At 43.4% G+C, this 16,865-nt stretch overlaps 1 protein-coding gene across 1 annotated transcript in view; it reads left to right on the forward strand.

The window, feature by feature from the left end:
• Positions 1-5,464: 5,464 nt before the first annotated feature.
• KL (klotho) overlaps positions 5,465-16,865 on the forward strand; it is a gene marked incomplete at both ends in the record, with an annotated part of 50,078 nt that continues 38,677 nt past the window's right edge. The window contains 3 exons of the mRNA XM_082277814.1: positions 5,465-5,527; positions 8,698-9,141; positions 9,216-10,004. Coding sequence (XP_082133940.1) covers positions 5,465-5,527; positions 8,698-9,141; positions 9,216-10,004 — 1,296 coding nt within the window. The remainder of the gene's footprint in view (positions 5,528-8,697; positions 9,142-9,215; positions 10,005-16,865) is intronic.

Consider the following 16,865-nt stretch of genomic DNA (forward strand, 5'->3'; position numbering starts at 1 on the left):
AGCTTTTTAAGTTAAAAACTGATTTGAACCGAAGATAGAAATAACAATGAGAAATGGACAGTTACCTTCCTTTCAGCCAAAATCTGTTTGTCAGCTGAAAGCCAATCCTAGAGGAACTTAGATGCTAAGTTAATAAAAAAAGACAAAGTTTTCTTGTATCTATGACTAATCTACATAATTCAGACAGAAAAGTGCCGTATCAGCCATTGTGACTATAAATTGCCCAAACGAAACTTGCATTGACAGCATGCCCCAAAAATTGTAGCTCACTCAATAGCTACCCCATAGTACCTAACAGAGAAATCAGTCTAGGAAATACTGTTTCTCCCCCACTTTCCTTGCAAAGAGTCCGTTCCCTGTTTCAGCCCAAAGACGGAATTGCTTGATGATGCCTAACTGTAGTACATTTAAAAAAAAAAAACTAATAGATTTAAAACTCACTGCTGTCTCCTATGAAGCACGTTTCACAATGGCAGGGGTCTGCTTTTCTCTCTGTGGGTCGACTGCCTCATCGTGTATCTATGAAAGATTTTCTGCAACAAGGAAATTTTTTTGCAATTTAAAAACCAAAAAATTGGTTTGGGTAAAGAATACATGCACCATGTTGGTAAGGGGGTACATTCTTCCAGCAATGAATGCATTTGAACATAGTTACAGGGGCTGCAAAGCTGAATTTTTTTCAAGCTGAATTTTTGCCTGGGTTTCATTCTGTGCACATGTGAAAGAACATTGTAAATCAAAGATTTACACTTGGAAAATGCTTAGATGCAGCCCCAAAAGTAGGTAAGCTTCCTAGGGGCCCAACAATTTTAGAGGATAAGACTGCTTAACTTCCTTACATATAGCTCAAATGTACATATATCAAAGCTTAATCAATACCTCCTTCAGCCACAATTTGGGATTTTCCTCACAGCCAATGAGCAAACATGCCAAACACTTCTTTCTTTAGAATCTCTCTGAAGTTAACTGATGCATGAGGAGGACTGAAACACTAATGTGCCAATATGTGTTACTTTATCACTATGGCATTTCTGTTACTCCTGCCTTCAGCTACCCACATTACAATTGTGGCATGGCTCGTCCTTTGTTATTAGATTGCTCATCCTTCTTTGATTTGTAGCAGATATGCAATGTAGGGGTGAATCAGAGAGGCTGATTGAAATCTAATCACTGACCTTGAGAATATTCAAAATAGTCTCACAAACACCTAATCTCAGAGAGCTGAAGGCAGTGGTAGCACACATGGCTTCCTGTTTTGCTGTTGATGGTTTGGTCTAAAGAAGGGGTTGTAAGTCTGTCACTTAAGGGGGACAATAACCTAAACAGACTGCCTCCTGCTCAGGAAGAAATATTAAGATCCTGACACTGTTAAATGTTATCCTTTGTCTAATTTCACTCTAAGGAATAGATGGACATCTTATTGCTCCAAAGAATAGACCTCCTTGGATTTCTGATGAGGGTAAAGCAAGCCTTATATTAATGATTGAAGTAGATGTATGATGTAAAGGAATATCATTAAAGGTGTTGAGATAAAAATTTCTCTTGAAGTATCAGTAGAGTGAGACTGTTTGAGATTCGGACACCCACATACCTTCAAAAAGAGCTGGATGATGCAGGACTCACAGAGGTCTGGCAAAAGCAGATTGTGTAATTGGAGAGGCAACCAACCACTATGGTCAAGACTCCCATCCTTACACATGACACAGGGTACCATTCTGAATGTATGAGGGTATTCTGCTTGACTTCCAGTGGCCATTACGGGTGGACATGAATCTCCCACATTTGGTTGGCCTCAGGAGGGTAGATGGTGCTATTCGACAATCATTGTGTCATGCCACAGAGTCACCACCTTGTCTACCCAAAGCTGACGGATATAACACAAGATCTACATGTGACTTATTTTGTTTTGGAATATTAAGTGGAAGACAAATGGGATACCTAGCCAGAAGTCATTTCAACCATATGCAGGCAGATGAAATGAGCGCTCTGTGCAATATCGGCAACTCCAGTGTGGATGTGCCAGACACCATGGCTGGCATGGCATGGCAGACACAGGCTGCTGGAGATGGGACCAGGCATACATGTTTGGGCAGGTGAATCTCCTTGGTGCTTACTTTAGGCTGAGCTGAATCACTTTCTAGGCTGCACATGTTACATTTCTTAGATTGTCTTGAACTGTCAAGGACTCAATTCAGTTACCTGAACACAGGCATCTTTTGAGATGCCCTGAGGCCCCCAGGACACAAATGTGGAAATACCAAAGTATTGGGTTTTCATGGCAAGGTTATGGTTGCAGGGGTGGTTTCTGTGAAAACTACCAGAAGCTTTCCACATGTTCAACACAGCAAATGCAGATGGCTCCAACATGGACTTGGCACTGGCCAAGCCAAGCCCTTCAGTGATGGATGTAGAGCTCCTGGGATGACTGATTTAAGAAGGAGAAAAGTTACTATGGAGGAGCAACTGCAGCTGGAGAGAGAAGTAAGAATATGTGAAAGGAACAGCCTTCTCTGTTGCGACACCAGGGTCAGTGGAGAAGGAGAGCGAGGATGTTCTCCAGGCACCGGAGTTGAAATTCTCCAGCAGCCTGGTGAAGACCATGCGGAGGGCCAGCTGTGCCCCTGCAGCCCATGGAGGTTCACGGGGAAGCAGAGATCCACCTGCAGCCCATGGAGGAGCCCATCCAGAGCAAGTTTCCTGGCAGAACCCCACAGGAGACCCATGGTGGAGCAACCTACTCCTGGAGGATTGCATCCCGTGGAAGGGACCCACATTGGATCAGCTCACGAAGAACCACAGCCCATGGGAAGGATTCACATCGGAGAAGTTCATGGAGGACTGACTCCCATGGGCAGGACCCCATGCTGGATTAGGGAAAGCACATGAGGAGTCCTCTCCCTGAGGAGGAAGGAGCAGCAGAGACAATGTGTGATGAACTGACCACAAACTTCTCATTACTTGGCTGCCCAGGAACAAATTTTAAATGTCATTGCTGCAAGCCTACTTACTACGGAAATTATTGGACCTTCAGTTATTGAAGTAATGCATTAGGTAGCAGCTGTGAAGAAACGCTTAATGCAAAATGGCTACTGGCCATGCATCTATGCTTTCATATCTCAGAGGTGAAATTCATTGCAGTAATTGTCAAGGTATTTTTTTTTTCTTTTATTAGAAAGGTCTACTTCTCAAGCTTGGACTGTTGCAGCATACTCTGTCCTGGATGGCCTAATCTGGTTCAACTCCTCAACCACATTTGAAGAGGCAGTCCCTGTGTAACTGTGCATACTTAATGTTTTGGTAATAAATGTCTTGACTTCCTGGTGGTTTTGAGCCAATCTTGGAAACACAGGAGTAAAGCCTTGGTAGAGTAACTGGAAATGGCTCCCAAGTACATTTACGTTAGTATGAAGCAGCACTAAAAGACTGAACGACTTCTCAGTTGACTAAAAATCACATTTCAGTACTTCACACGGAACCGAAATTAAGTTTTTGCTCTTCAGTGGAAATTGATTTTGTATAACATAATAGTGTTTATTAAAGAATATCATATAACTGTAGCCCTGAAAAATGTTTATGCATTTGCAGCCAGTGTTGCCTGTACATTTAGCGATGCAGCAGCTTAGTGCAATATATTTTAAATTACTAGTTTACAAAGTTTCATCTCAGTTCAGTTTAATGTGATATAACTCTTAACTGCAAAAGAGTCATTTAGGCAGAAAATCTTACAAAGAATTATCACACTACAATAGTTGTTTTAAACCAATCCTATTTCCTCGTGAGCTAGTCTTTGCCTTGTAGTAAATGAAACCAATTTTTTCATGAGCTGAACCCAACAAGAAATAAGTATCTGAACTGAGTTGTCATTCAAGTGCTTATTGAAATACAGGCTTAGCAAGTACAGGAGTAATTATTATCAATTTACTGACAGAAAATGATCTAAAGATATGATGATAGAAGCAATTTTGCAGCATATTCTTCCCTCACTGAATTTAATGCATAGAAATTTCAACTTTCATGTACGTAAAACTCAGCATTGCACTTTCATTTTTTAATAGTGGTGCTTTTTATTTCTTCATTTAAGTCCCTGTGGATCTTTCTTTTCATAGAAGACGTGGCATGTTGGCAGAAGTTTTAAAATAGAACAAATTCGAAGAGTCAAGGGAAATGCTTCAGCTGTGCCTGAACTGAAGAGATAGGATGACTGTATATGAACAGTCACCGTACGCATCTCCAGAGTGCTGTCAGCTCTAGACTAAGACACAGGACTCAAGTTTTTGAGCCTTCCTGTGGAGACTGAATGAAATTAGTTCCAAAATGATAACAGTGTATCACAAATAGAAATTAAAACAGGAGTGAGAAGAATGAAATTGTCTTTCTGGTCCTTTTTATACTGCATCACAGACCGCAGACTGGAATTTTCACAGGTGTGCAGCTCTTAGGGTTGAGATCCAGTCCCTCCTGATCTCATCTAAATTGTTAAATAAATTTCACTCCTGTGAGTGATCCAGTCACTCTGCTTTCCAGGATTTTCTACCCTATTCAAAATTCATTAGGCAACTCCCTGTTTGGCCTGTAATTTCCCTGGACACCCACTGTCACTTGTTCATACAGGCTCAGCGCCTGTGTGAATGGAAACGTGTCCATTTCTTCAGCCACTGCAGTCAGGGTTCCATTCCTGTCTAAAAACCAACTGAAGCTCATGAGCTGTATGGCTGGAGTTGGCAAGGAGCACTCTTCTGTCCTTTCTCTTCTCCCTTACCTCTGAACTCCTCTTTCCAGACAAATCCATGTCTCCTGCCCAGGACTGGAAGAGTGAGGCTGTATCCACCTCTTCATTATCCCCCTTCTTTCTCACCCATTCCCTCTTTCACCCATTCAGAAGGCACTTTTGAAGATGGAAAGATCATCTACAAACTGTTGTCTTATTGCCTGGATAATTGGAGGTGTTTGTGGCTTCCCAGAATTAAGAGATAGCATTTCCAAGATGTGATTTCCAAATGCATTCCAAGACGGGTGTTTCACATTTCTTCCCTTTCCCATCACTTTTTATGATTCAGGGTTTGAAATGGGCCCTCCTGATGGATGGTTTGCAAGACTTGAAAGGCTTTGCAGCTCCTGCCACACAGGCATGAGGAAGCATCCAGGCACCACATGTCACCTCCCAGGTTACAATGGGATTGTCGTCAGTGCCCCAAGCGAGTAAAACACAAATTTCTAGGCTTGCCCTGAATTTACTCCCTGCTACCATGAAAAGTAAGAAGGCTCAAAGTACTTGGAATTCCACTTTTCCTACAAAGTGATGTTTAGGTTTTGCCCACTTCTTGGAGACACAGTTTCAAAAGTGTAAAGAGGAAACAATTAAAGTTTAGGTTTCTAATTTCCCACCTCACACTAGATCCTGCCACACAATGAAAGAGTACTAATTCAGAGCTCTTTATGGGAAAAAAAGAATTTGAAACAGGAGATGACTAGAGTGCCCATGATTCAGAAGAAGGCATTGGAAAAAAGTGGAGATGAGAGTGACTTGGTACTTGCAGATAAGAGAGAGGAGGATTCAACATCTTCCCAAGCATTCCACAGCACTGCATTTATTATATCAGCAGGTATATTTTGAACCTGACAATACCCTGTTTCTAATTTCAATACAATCAGTCTCTAGCTGTCTCTAAAGTAATTCTGAATGTACAGTGAATGCATGTAAGCAGTGTGATCATGTGAGAAAGAAGGAACAGGTATGGAAGGCTGCATTTTTTCAAGAAAACTGCACTCGCAACTTCTCTCAGAAAAATGAGAAGGAGCTTATTTGCCTTGTAGTCTGTGGTGTTCTGGCAGGGATGAAGAAGGTAAATCTAGAATGCTGTTGGACATCTTTTCACTGGAAACAGCTATTGATGAGGAAGTGAAAGTAAAGTTTGACAGCTTAGCAGTTTGCATTTAACAGACAGAAAAAAGAAGTAGTGCTGTTATGTGTACAGTGATGGCAGCAGCAGAGAAAACATTCAAGTCTAAATCAGGTGCTGATTTTTTAAGCAGTTTTTCCAAGTGTTAGCAAATACTTTTGTGGCTTGAGATGAAATGCTGACACTGCAAATCTATTACACAAGGCTATTTTCAACTGGCTGTAGGGCTGCATGCATTTGGAAGGATGTTTGTGAACAGAGAAGGGGCATTAAAACAGGAAATGATGGTTTTAGGCACTGAGATCACTTGTTCCATCACAGATGCTACTGGTATACGGCTTCTAGCTCTTCTCTGGAGATCTTAACATGATAAAGGGGTTTGCTGCATTGAAGCATGATATTACCTCAGGGAAAGCTGTTAAATGAATCGAAAGCAGTAATAAAACTATTTTACCTAAAATTAAGTATCCCAGAAGATTCAGCCTCTTTGGGGTATAAACAGAAGTGCTCAGTCAGAACACTCGAGTTTGATTGCATGCACTGACTCCATAGCAAGCAAGGAAAATCTCAGCACAGCCTGGAGGAAGATTATAATGACACAGTACTATACATTACACATATTATCGAAAATTGAACATTCAGTAATCACCAATACAAAGAGGCTGAAAGTCAAATCCTGATCTGCTTACCTGGGGCAGAACTGAAAGTGTGCTTGCTCAGCAACACAGACACAGTGGAGCCACACTTTGAACTCAAGGAGCAACGATGGAGACCTGGATGTCTGCAAGTGCTTGGCTGACCTTTCTGCATGGTTAATATTGCACAGAGTTTGTTAGGCTGTCTGCTAGGAAAAAAAATACATTGGCTCAGAGCAGTTGGTGGTTGTGTTGTCCTAAGACATGAAAACAAGCTCTCTAAGAAAGAAAACAAAAACAACACATGGAACTGGAGGCCACATTGCACATTTTCTGTCATTTACACACACACAAAAAAAAAAGGATAAAGTTTTCAGCTGACAGACATGCAGGTAAAGTGACAGCTGAGGTGATGGCTTTGTTCCACCAACTTATGGTCAGATTTTGTCCCACAAAAATGGGCTTCTTGCTTCAGGAGTGCAGTCACTGTAGGGTTCCTGGACAGTTTTTAGATAACGTAGCCTTTTTCAGAAGTTGACAAAGATCTTGTCTAGTCTGGTGTTACTCAGAGTAACACCATGAGGCCATTTCTTTTCCTTGAGTGTTGACAGGCTCTGGAAGAAACAAGTTCCTAGTGAAGGAGCTTCAGTTTAATGTCTCCTTATTGGTGCTGCCCAAGTACAAATAGGATTGATCTAGGTTTTAGTTAATAATTAACACATGAAAAGAGAATGTACCATGATGTATTTCAAAATCTCGTGTCCCTATATACTCAATGAATTTTTTTCCTTAAATATTAGCAATATACTTACCATCACTAATACTCTCTTTTTGGTGGTGGTGTTTCTGAGACATGCCTGTACATATCAACTTTTAAAATAGTTTGTCAGCAAAATCCATCAAGACATTATGCTTCCCTTGAAGTCAGGTCTGCAGCTGAACGGGAGCCTGGCTCTCCACTCCTTGCACAGGAACAATTGCAACAATGCCCCAGTGCACTTAACAATTAATCTCCAATTTCTGCAAGTAAGTAGCAGGTGATGGCAACAGCTTTTTCTGTTGTTGTACCTCAAGTTGTCACTTACTCAGACTGTAATTGAATTCCAGCACCTTGTCAGACTGTATCCCAAACTCACTCCTGGAAGCCAATGTCCAGCCTTGGTTCTGGGCCTGTCACCTCCTGTTCCACCCTACAAACTTCCCCCCGTAGGGAAGGGCTGTCAATGGTCCCCTTGACTGTTCAGACCTCCATCCCCCTAACACGGCAATTAATTGACTGCCAACAGTGGAAGACTAACTCCAATCCTGTCCCCTACATCTTTGGTCTCTTTAAAAACAGCAGAGATCAATCCCCAAAACTGATCTGGATCAGTGCAGAAAAGGTGGACAGGCATGGCAAATTCCCTGCCTGCATTTGGGAGAGGTGAGAGCCCATCCTGTGCACAAAAGGAAACGTTCACAACTGGCATTTAAATACATTGACTCACTATTAGTGATTATCTGTAATTTTCCCCTGAGGGCGTTTATTTTCTAAAACGAAAAGGAAATTATCTAAACGCCTTAATTCTGTAGTTAAACAACAGCCTTATCTCCTGGGAACATCTCTCTGTGCCTAACAGCCTGTCTAGTGGATGTATTTTATTCTTAGGTGCCCCAAATTCTGTTAAGAGTTCACACCACTGAATACCACGTTCTGCAATGTGTTGGGCTGTTTCTTGATTCGCAGTCTAGGTTGAACTGTTCTGTACAAGGGAGACGCAAAGGGCAGTTTGAGACCTGCCTTTAAAGAGCAGTCCATGCCTCACGCCTGCTCAGTTAGGAAATGTAACTCAGTAATCAAACTTAGCTCGATTTGTTTCATCTCCGTGAAGATCCGTGAGGCATTTCTAACTAGAACTTGTTTTGTGTGCAGCAAACAACCAAATATACCAACTTCCTACTCCAGGAAAGAAAACTGTTGTTACTGGGAGGTGACAGCCCATGAGCTCCCGGGGAGCGGGCGGGGAGGAGTGAGTGTATGATGTCCTTGGAGAACGAGTTTCTCTGCAACTGCTGCTACATGAGAGATCGCAGGTGCGATGTGTCTTGCTAAAGCAGCACGACGGAGACACTGAGTGAAGGGAAAAGCGTTTTTATTTCCTCGCCCTTCCCCCTCGGCCCAGCGCAGGGGCCGCTGCCCCACGGACTCCCCGACGGCGGCACTGCAGCGGGGGACGGGAGGGGGCTACGCTCAGCCCCCCGGAGGGGACGGGTCCGGCCGTCGAATCTCTCCGCGGGCTCTTCTAAAGGGAGGAAAGGGCGCAGGGCAGCGGCGAGAGTCTCGCTTCCGAGGGGGCACCGGAGTCGCAGCGAGGTGCGGGCCCCCGGTGGAACGGGCGAAGGGCTGCGGGACCCCGCCTGCCGCCCGGAACCGGGATCTCCGCCCTCAGGGGGCCGTGGGGGTACACACGTGCTCCCTGAGGGGGCGAGAGGGTTCACCTCTCCCCGAGGAGCCCCGCTTCCCCCCTCTCCTCCCCGCCGGCCCCGTCTCACGCCCTGGCTCCCGCCCCCGGCGGCAGCTCTCCCCGCTGGAACCGGCCGGGAAGGATGCAGGCGGCAGCTCCGAGGTAATTATTAATGGCCGTGCCCACCGGGGCGGGAGAGGGGGGGGCGCGAGGTGAGATAAAATGGGGCGGCGGGGAGGTGGGAGCCGCCGTCGCGGAGCCCCGCCGGGAGCATGGCTCTCGCCGCCTTGCCGCTGTCGCTGCTGCTGCTGCTGCTGCTGCTGGGGCGGCTGGGGCTGGGGGCGCCGGGGCAGGGCGCGGGCACCTGGTCCCGCTTTGCCCGGCTGCCCTACCCGCAGGACCAGCTCTTCCTCCACGACACCTTCCCCGACGGCTTCCTCTGGGGCGCGGGCAGCGCAGCCTACCAGACGGAGGGCGGCTGGCGCCAGGGCGGCAAAGGCGCGTCCGTCTGGGACACCTTCGCCCACCGCCCGGCCACGCCGCCGGGGGCCGCCCCGCCGGGGCCCGTGGGCGGCGACGTGGCCAGCGACAGCTACAACAACCTGTTCCGCGACGTCGAGGGGCTGCGGCGCCTGGGAGTCTCGCACTACCGCTTCTCGCTGTCCTGGGCCCGGCTGCTGCCCAACGGGACGGCGCCCCCCAACCCGGCCGGGCTAGCGCACTACGGGCGGCTGCTGGCCCGCCTGCGGGAGATGGGCGTCGAGCCCGTCGTCACCCTCTACCACTGGGACCTGCCGCAGGCCCTGCAGGACGCCTTCGGCGGCTGGGCCAGCCCCGTCCTGCCCCAGCTCTTCCGTGACTACGCCGAGCTGTGCTTCCGCCACTTCGGCGGGCAGGTGCGCTACTGGCTGACAATGGACAACCCCTACGTGGTGGCCTGGCATGGCTACGGCACGGGGCGGCTGCCGCCCGGCGTGCGGGGAGGCCCGCGGCTGGGGTACCTGGCGGCCCACCACCTGCTCCAGGTAAATGGCGGCTGGCGCGAAGGGGCCCCGGCAGCTCCTCGGCCGGGCCAAGGTGCCGGGTGCGCAGGCCACCCTCAGCCCTGTTGGCACACCTGGCCCCTGGTCGGACACTGGCACGGAAAACAAATCCATGTGCCCGACAGAGCGTGGGCAGCAGATCTATGGGCAAAGGAAGCAAAACTCAAGGTGTAAGGCAGGAACTTTGCGATTGAGTTGGTGGAGAGTTAAAGAACTCTGTTTTGCAGAAATGCCCTGTTCCGCCCGCAACAGTTCAATTCCCACTGTGGGAGGGTGAGGGTCTGCAGTCCCTGGACTGTACCAGTCCAGCACTGCCTTTCTAAGGTGGAAATGCTTAATACGACTGTACAGGGAATTTGTGTATTTGATAAAAAAGGTTTAGTGGGTTGATGGAGATGCTAGAGGTGGCCAAAATTTCATACGGAGACATTTTCTTGACAAAGCATGATGTTTCTTTGAGTGTGAGCACTTTTTGGTAAAAGACACCCTTAGTTCCCCAGTTAGTCTTGTACAAGCAGTTTGCTAACTTAATTTTTATCTTGTGTATCTATATGATGTAACTGTAATATTTGCTGGAGTCAACCCTTGTGGGTTTTCAGAGAGAATTAAGCAAAAGTGTGTACGAATCCTTCCAATGACAGGTGAAAAGGATTCAGCCAACTGGAATGGGGTGGCCATTTAGGTATGGTCTCTTGTACTTTAATACACATTCCCAAATTCTGCTAATGTCTTTCTGCTAAGCACACACTTACTGGCAAGAGTGTTATCCTAATGAGTATTGTGTGTTAGATGTGAGGACAAAGAAAACATCCAATACTTGCCTTATTTGACTTTTTTCTGCTTTCTGGTATTACTTCTGCATTCTTTAATGCTACAAATAAGTCAAAGGGAAAATATAGATGGCGAAAATGTGGGTAAAATTTCAGGTTAAATTCCTCGTTCTGAAAACGTTAAGCTTTTCATTTAGTTTCCACGGTGTGTACTTGGCTGTGTTTCATGCTTGAGTATATCCTGAATCACCATAGTATCAGAGTCCCTCATAATCTCAAGCATGTGCTTGCTCTCATAAAAGCTCTGTGAAGCAAGATACTTTTCTATTTAACAGATGAGAAACTGAGGCACAGTCTTGCCCACACCATGTAAACAGTATAATTGAACTGGGAGGGTCTACTGATACTTGGTTTGGTGACAGAACCTTAGTATTTAGTTTTGTCCCAGTGACTGTCAGTCAGGATTTGCACGTTAGTGGGCATTTCTTTTTATGCACAGTGGAAGGCAGCAAGGTACTGCCTTTCCCCCCACCCCCCATTTTATGAATGAGGTGCTGAAACAGATGCAATTAAGAGCCAAAGTGGCCACTGGTCGTTAGTGCCCTTTTCCTGGTGTGTGATCTTTGTAGCATATTGGTCAGTTACATTATACTTCCAGCTCTTCTAGAAGTCATATCCCCAAATCTCAAATCACCTGCAGAGAAAATGAGGGACATACATTATGTGCAGAGGAGCTCACATCCCTGACTTCTCCAGGTAGGAGTCTTAGTAGAGGCAGAGGTAGAGCCTAGCCCTTCAGCACAGAGAAGTGAACAGCTTTAGCACTAAGATCCTCCTTTGCCTTTTTAGTTCTCTGTAGCGTACTGATACTACACCTTTCAACTTGTATGAACGGTGAAGTAGGAGGAAGATACACAATACAGCTTCTTCACAGCCTGATATCCATGGAGATACTGGGTTAAGGTTAGGTTAAGTTGTGTAAGGAAAGATTAATGTTCTACCGTATATGGTAAAGAGTGAATTACATTTAAATGTAAATTAAATTGTCTTACACAGTTCTTGAGCGATTGACTTTGCAGCTTGAATGTTATTCTTGAATGTGTGTCTGTGGGCTGTATAATTTTGTTGGTGAGTTTGGTCATTTTTTGGGAGTGTGCACAGCTTTGGTTTGTATCGAAGGGGTGCACAGCAGTACTGCTTTATCACATAAGCTGCAGGATATGTGCAGCACTGGACAGTGTTGCTGGGAGATAGTGTCCTCACAGACCCACTGGAAAGGATGTGGCCGAATCCTCTCACACAAAGAAAACCCCCTTTCAGTTGTCTAACCTTTTGCTGCTTATGTCGTAAGGTCTGGTCCCTGGTGTCTTCTTAATCCTTCTCTTTGTCATTCTTGTGTTTTATTTTTTTCCAGAGAGGTTGAATTTGCCATCACGCTTGGTTTTCTTTGAAGTTAGAATTTGTTGTTATAATTGTTTGGCTCTTAGCAAATGAGCAGACTAGCTCTTAATATGCATGATTTCTGACTTTATTTACAGTATGCAATTTAAGTGTCTTCTTTCTGCATTTATTCAAAGCCAAGACTTGCATAAGTGGAAAGCTAAAGCTAATGAAAGCTGATGCCTCCTAATTTATTTTACTGGATGCTAATTATGTTAAAAAGCAAAATAATTTCCTTTAAGTTCTTTAAAATTCAACAGATATAAATGTGGATTTTGGGTTTTGTTTTCCTGAGCAACTTATTTATTATCTGAAAAAATAATCAAATAAGAGTTTGATTCAATTTAGGTTGTTCAATTCAGAGTTGGTGAAAACAGGGCAATGAAGTTTGATTTAAGTAATGATGTTTGAATTCAGCTTGAATGGATTTCATCATATTGTACTGAATTTTTAAATTACCTCTCATTTTTCTGAACTTCCTTAAGTGAGTCATAACAGATGCTAAATTGACAGAGACACTTTTTTATAGACAGGGCCAAATAAAAATAGTGTAAAAAACTTGTAAGAAAAAATTACTTTATTAATGCCTTCTTGGTGCGTACTTGAGGGATGTTGATCAGTATTCAGTGAAAATGTCACCCTTTTATAGTATTTCCACTGACACTTGTCGCTTTTGATATGTCTAAGCCCTTCAAATGTGGTAAGAAGTGGAGGAAGCTGTTCATGTTTATTCACAAAATAAATGGAATAGATCAAGTATGTTTCATAAAAGTTGGCATTCTCTCAAGTCAACAGCCAGAAAATGTAATGCCAGCAATCTGTCATGCATATGATGCATCTCTTTCTCCAGATAGGAGTTGAGAGAGGTCAGTGTATTATGTTCTGGTTTTTGCAAATGCATTTTTTCATTAATGGTTCACAGTATGTTGTTTGAGTTGAACATACTTGGATTTACTCAATATAAACAGCATTTGCAGAAACAGAAGAACATGTCTTTTCCCCAAAGAAGTGAGTGGAACTGCTGCCTGGAAACCAGTCACATAGCAACAGACTGATTTCTATTCCAAAACTCTTTCCAAAACAGAAGGTAAGTACTCTTTTGTTGACCTTCAGTGCTAAACCTAATAAAGTATCAGTAATTCCAGCGTAGGAGAGTGGTCTTTTCTTCGTGTGTATTGTTTCTTTCAAAATTCAGACATCCCTTAAACTTTCACTCAGTGCAAATGGAATGATTTGGGATTTTCCTGAAAGTAACACAGCTCATCATAGTTGTGAAGGCATACCTAGTTTTCAGAAAAAAGGAGGAATACTTCTAAATAATAGTATTTTTTTCCTATTCTTGCTTTCTTAAGGTGTAATTCAAAGAAGAACAAAGAAGAAATTGATTCTTGCCTGGGTTTCAGTATCAGTTGGGTAGTATCTATTTACACTAGTGATTGTTCTACTCATTAATCATTTGAATCAGGTTTCTTTCAAATATCGTATTTGACAAAGAAGTGCAGTCAAACCAATAGTGCAAGTTCAGGTCTGATGCTGCAGTTTTCTGTGCCAATAGCTGCCAAAAGTTACACTATGTTCACAAATTATATTAAAAGTTATAGCAAGTAGTTTTTAAGCTTTAATCATAAAAAGAAAAAAAAAGCATCGAGTTTGATTTTAAAATGTGATAAACAGAGGAGTTTGGGTTTCACGAATGCTGATTTTATTAAAATTAGCTCCAAAGATGGAATACATAACTTTCCCTTTGCCATTCCTACCTGAATCCATACATGTTTGCAAAAGGATTGCTGTTTTCAAATATTCTATTGTAATAAAAAACCCAGTTTGTTACCTTTACAGAGTACTTTGATCTTTACTCATAGAAATACCAGGACCGCATTGAGAATAAAGTCTTACCATGGAAGAGTAAGAGTGGACATCCCTCAAGTGTAGGAGTTCCATAACTTGAAAAGCTTTTTAGAAATTATAGGAAATCTTAGCAAAACTCAACAGGCAGGACCTGGAAAGACCACACGGAAGTGACTGAAGTGGAATGGAAGCAGAATTTGTGTGTTCTCTGTGTGGAAGGAAACCAGGTCAAGCCTGTAGGCATGTTAAGTCCCACCTCAGCTCTTCTGCTGTTCATTATGAGGATGAGGATTTCTTGAGAGTCTGTTCATGATGAGGTTTTTAGTGCTTGGTAGTTGTGGCTGTATAGCTGTGAATCTTGGTAAATTCTATTGGCAGCCCTAAATCTGTTTTCATGTCTCATTTGAAGTGCCACCCGCCTGATTTCTAATTGTTGTTGTAGCTGTTGCTGGAGGTACCTAGGTGATATTTCTGGTTCCTAGCCAAGGTAGTCTAGTATGCTTCCTTTTTAAATAGCAGTTTTTCATGTTGGGCAGGGCTCTGCTCAGTGCTGGGAAGACAATGACTGCTGGTTAACTGCAGTTTGCTACAGATAGGGGCGTTTAGATTGGCAACACAGAATTCACATCTGGTAAAATCTCACCGGGTACATGAGTGTAAAGCTCCTTGATACTGTTTCATTTTGCATTAATAAAGCCTCATGAACTGTGAGATATTATTTGTTCTCCTCCTCAAGGAGAGATCCCGTATTTGTTGTAGTTTTGAGGAATCCAAAATGAAGTGTGTCACTGTATTCCTTTGTATTACAGACTTCCAGTTTCCATTTCACCTTGTTTCTGTGGATGGTTTCCAGTATGTAAAGGTAGTTGATGGACATAATTCCTACTTGTACTTGGGACCTGGAAAATAAAGCTGGTGAGACATATGTTGTAGTTCAAGATAGTTCATCATTTTTTAATGCCTGTATTTCCCTTTTGACTGAAAGCTAGGAGCTCTGAGAGCTTTTTCCCTGATAGGTCAAGTAGCAACCTCTGTTCCACGACCATCAGCAGGTTGGAAGTGCAGAGACTGTCCTTTCTTTTGAAAAGTAGAAATGCTCTATCATGTAAGAGAGAGTTGTTCCACTCATCAAGTACCCATCTTCTAGAAGGTCAAATTCTCTTGCTTTGGTTGACACTGGGCTTACCTTAGGTTTGTTCCTCACATTTATTAACTCTTTCTTAACAGCATCTTCTTCCCAGTGTACTCCGGGGAGCAAAACATTTTTCCCCCCGTCTTTTATTTTTTCTTCAACTAGTTAGAAGCAGTGAATATGTCAGTACAGCTGATGGCAATGTTGGCAAGCTTGACAATTAGGGCAGGATGTAGGCATTTAGAGGCATTTTGTTTTAATTATTTTGGCTACTGTGATGCAGATCCTTGTTTTGGAGAAATGTGAAAGAACAGATGTGTATGTAGACACATCTGTAGTTTGCTTAGCTGCAGTTTAAGAGTCTTGTGGCTTTCAGTTAGTAATTGGCAGAGTTTAAAGGCAGTTTGATAGTCCTTGCAACTGAGTGCGTGATTTGTGTGTTTGGTTGTTGCTGATGAGCAGATAAACTGCTGAACTTAATCTGAAGGTGCAAGCCTTATGTTGACAAAGTTTTAAAAAAGCCAAGAAACCAGCAGTCAAAGGAGTCTACTTGTGCAGACTTGTAGGTAAAGGAGGGTATGCAGGAGAATTTCTTCTATTTTTCTTTCTCCAAATGATAAAAATAAAGAAGAGAAAATTACGAAGACACGCTTCTGAAGAAGTAGAGGAGGTGATCTCTGTGTACAATGATGAGGCCAGGTTGAATGGGGCTTTGAGCAACCTGGTCTAGTGGAAGATGTCACTCCTGCCCATGGCAGCGGGGTTGGAACTAGATGACGTTTAAGGTCCCTTCCAACCTAAGATAATCTGTGATTCTGTGGCAGGTTTTAGCAATTATAGGATGTGTGCTACCAGTTTTAAGTATTAAATAAAACTTACTCATACTTTAGTATTTGTCTGCCAAAGCATATAGAAAAATATCACAGTCAAAACTGTGAATGTTGATTTTAGATTAAAACAGAAGAATGGAACAGAAGAATATGGTTGTAGACAACATCTCAGGATCCTTAGGAAAATACTGAAATGAAGATTGGACAGATCTCTGAAGGAGAAGGTGACTCATTGAATATGACCGTGAAAGAAGAGACTGGCTTCTGGAGAACAGCTGAATTACTTCACATGGGAGAAAATATGTCAGCAGAAAGAGAAGGTGAGTTGTCAAGACGGGAGAAAAAGTACAAAAGGAGAAAGTGATATTGGCCAATGCAAGGGACTGGCGCCTTTGGTAAAATGGGTTGAGTAGAAAATGAACAATACCAAGGAAGGGAAGGAATTAGACTCACACTGATGCTCTCTGTAAATACTTCTGGACATAAATATCAATGACAGGAAGAAAATTCAGAGTTAAAAGACCAAATGCATACACACACAAAAGGTTATCAGTACAGTTAGATTGACTCTTAGAAGTCATGGATAGCTTTGGAAGAGAGAGCTGCTGGAATGGTCTTTCAGTATTAATGGTAGGAACAAAAATCTTTTAAGACAGCTAGAGCAGTTTGGGAAAATAGACTTGATGCATTTGGTGGCAGTGGAGGTGACAGTACCAGTAAGTGTGAAATCTTCCTCTTTGCTTGCAAGTTCATAACAATGATATAAGGCATAGTCTAAATCTGAGAATATCATTCGATGAAAAAAACAATACAGTCTATATTA

Source organism: Coloeus monedula (assembly GCF_965178545.1).
Source record: "Coloeus monedula genome assembly, chromosome: 3".
Lineage (NCBI taxonomy): Eukaryota > Metazoa > Chordata > Aves > Passeriformes > Corvidae > Coloeus > Coloeus monedula.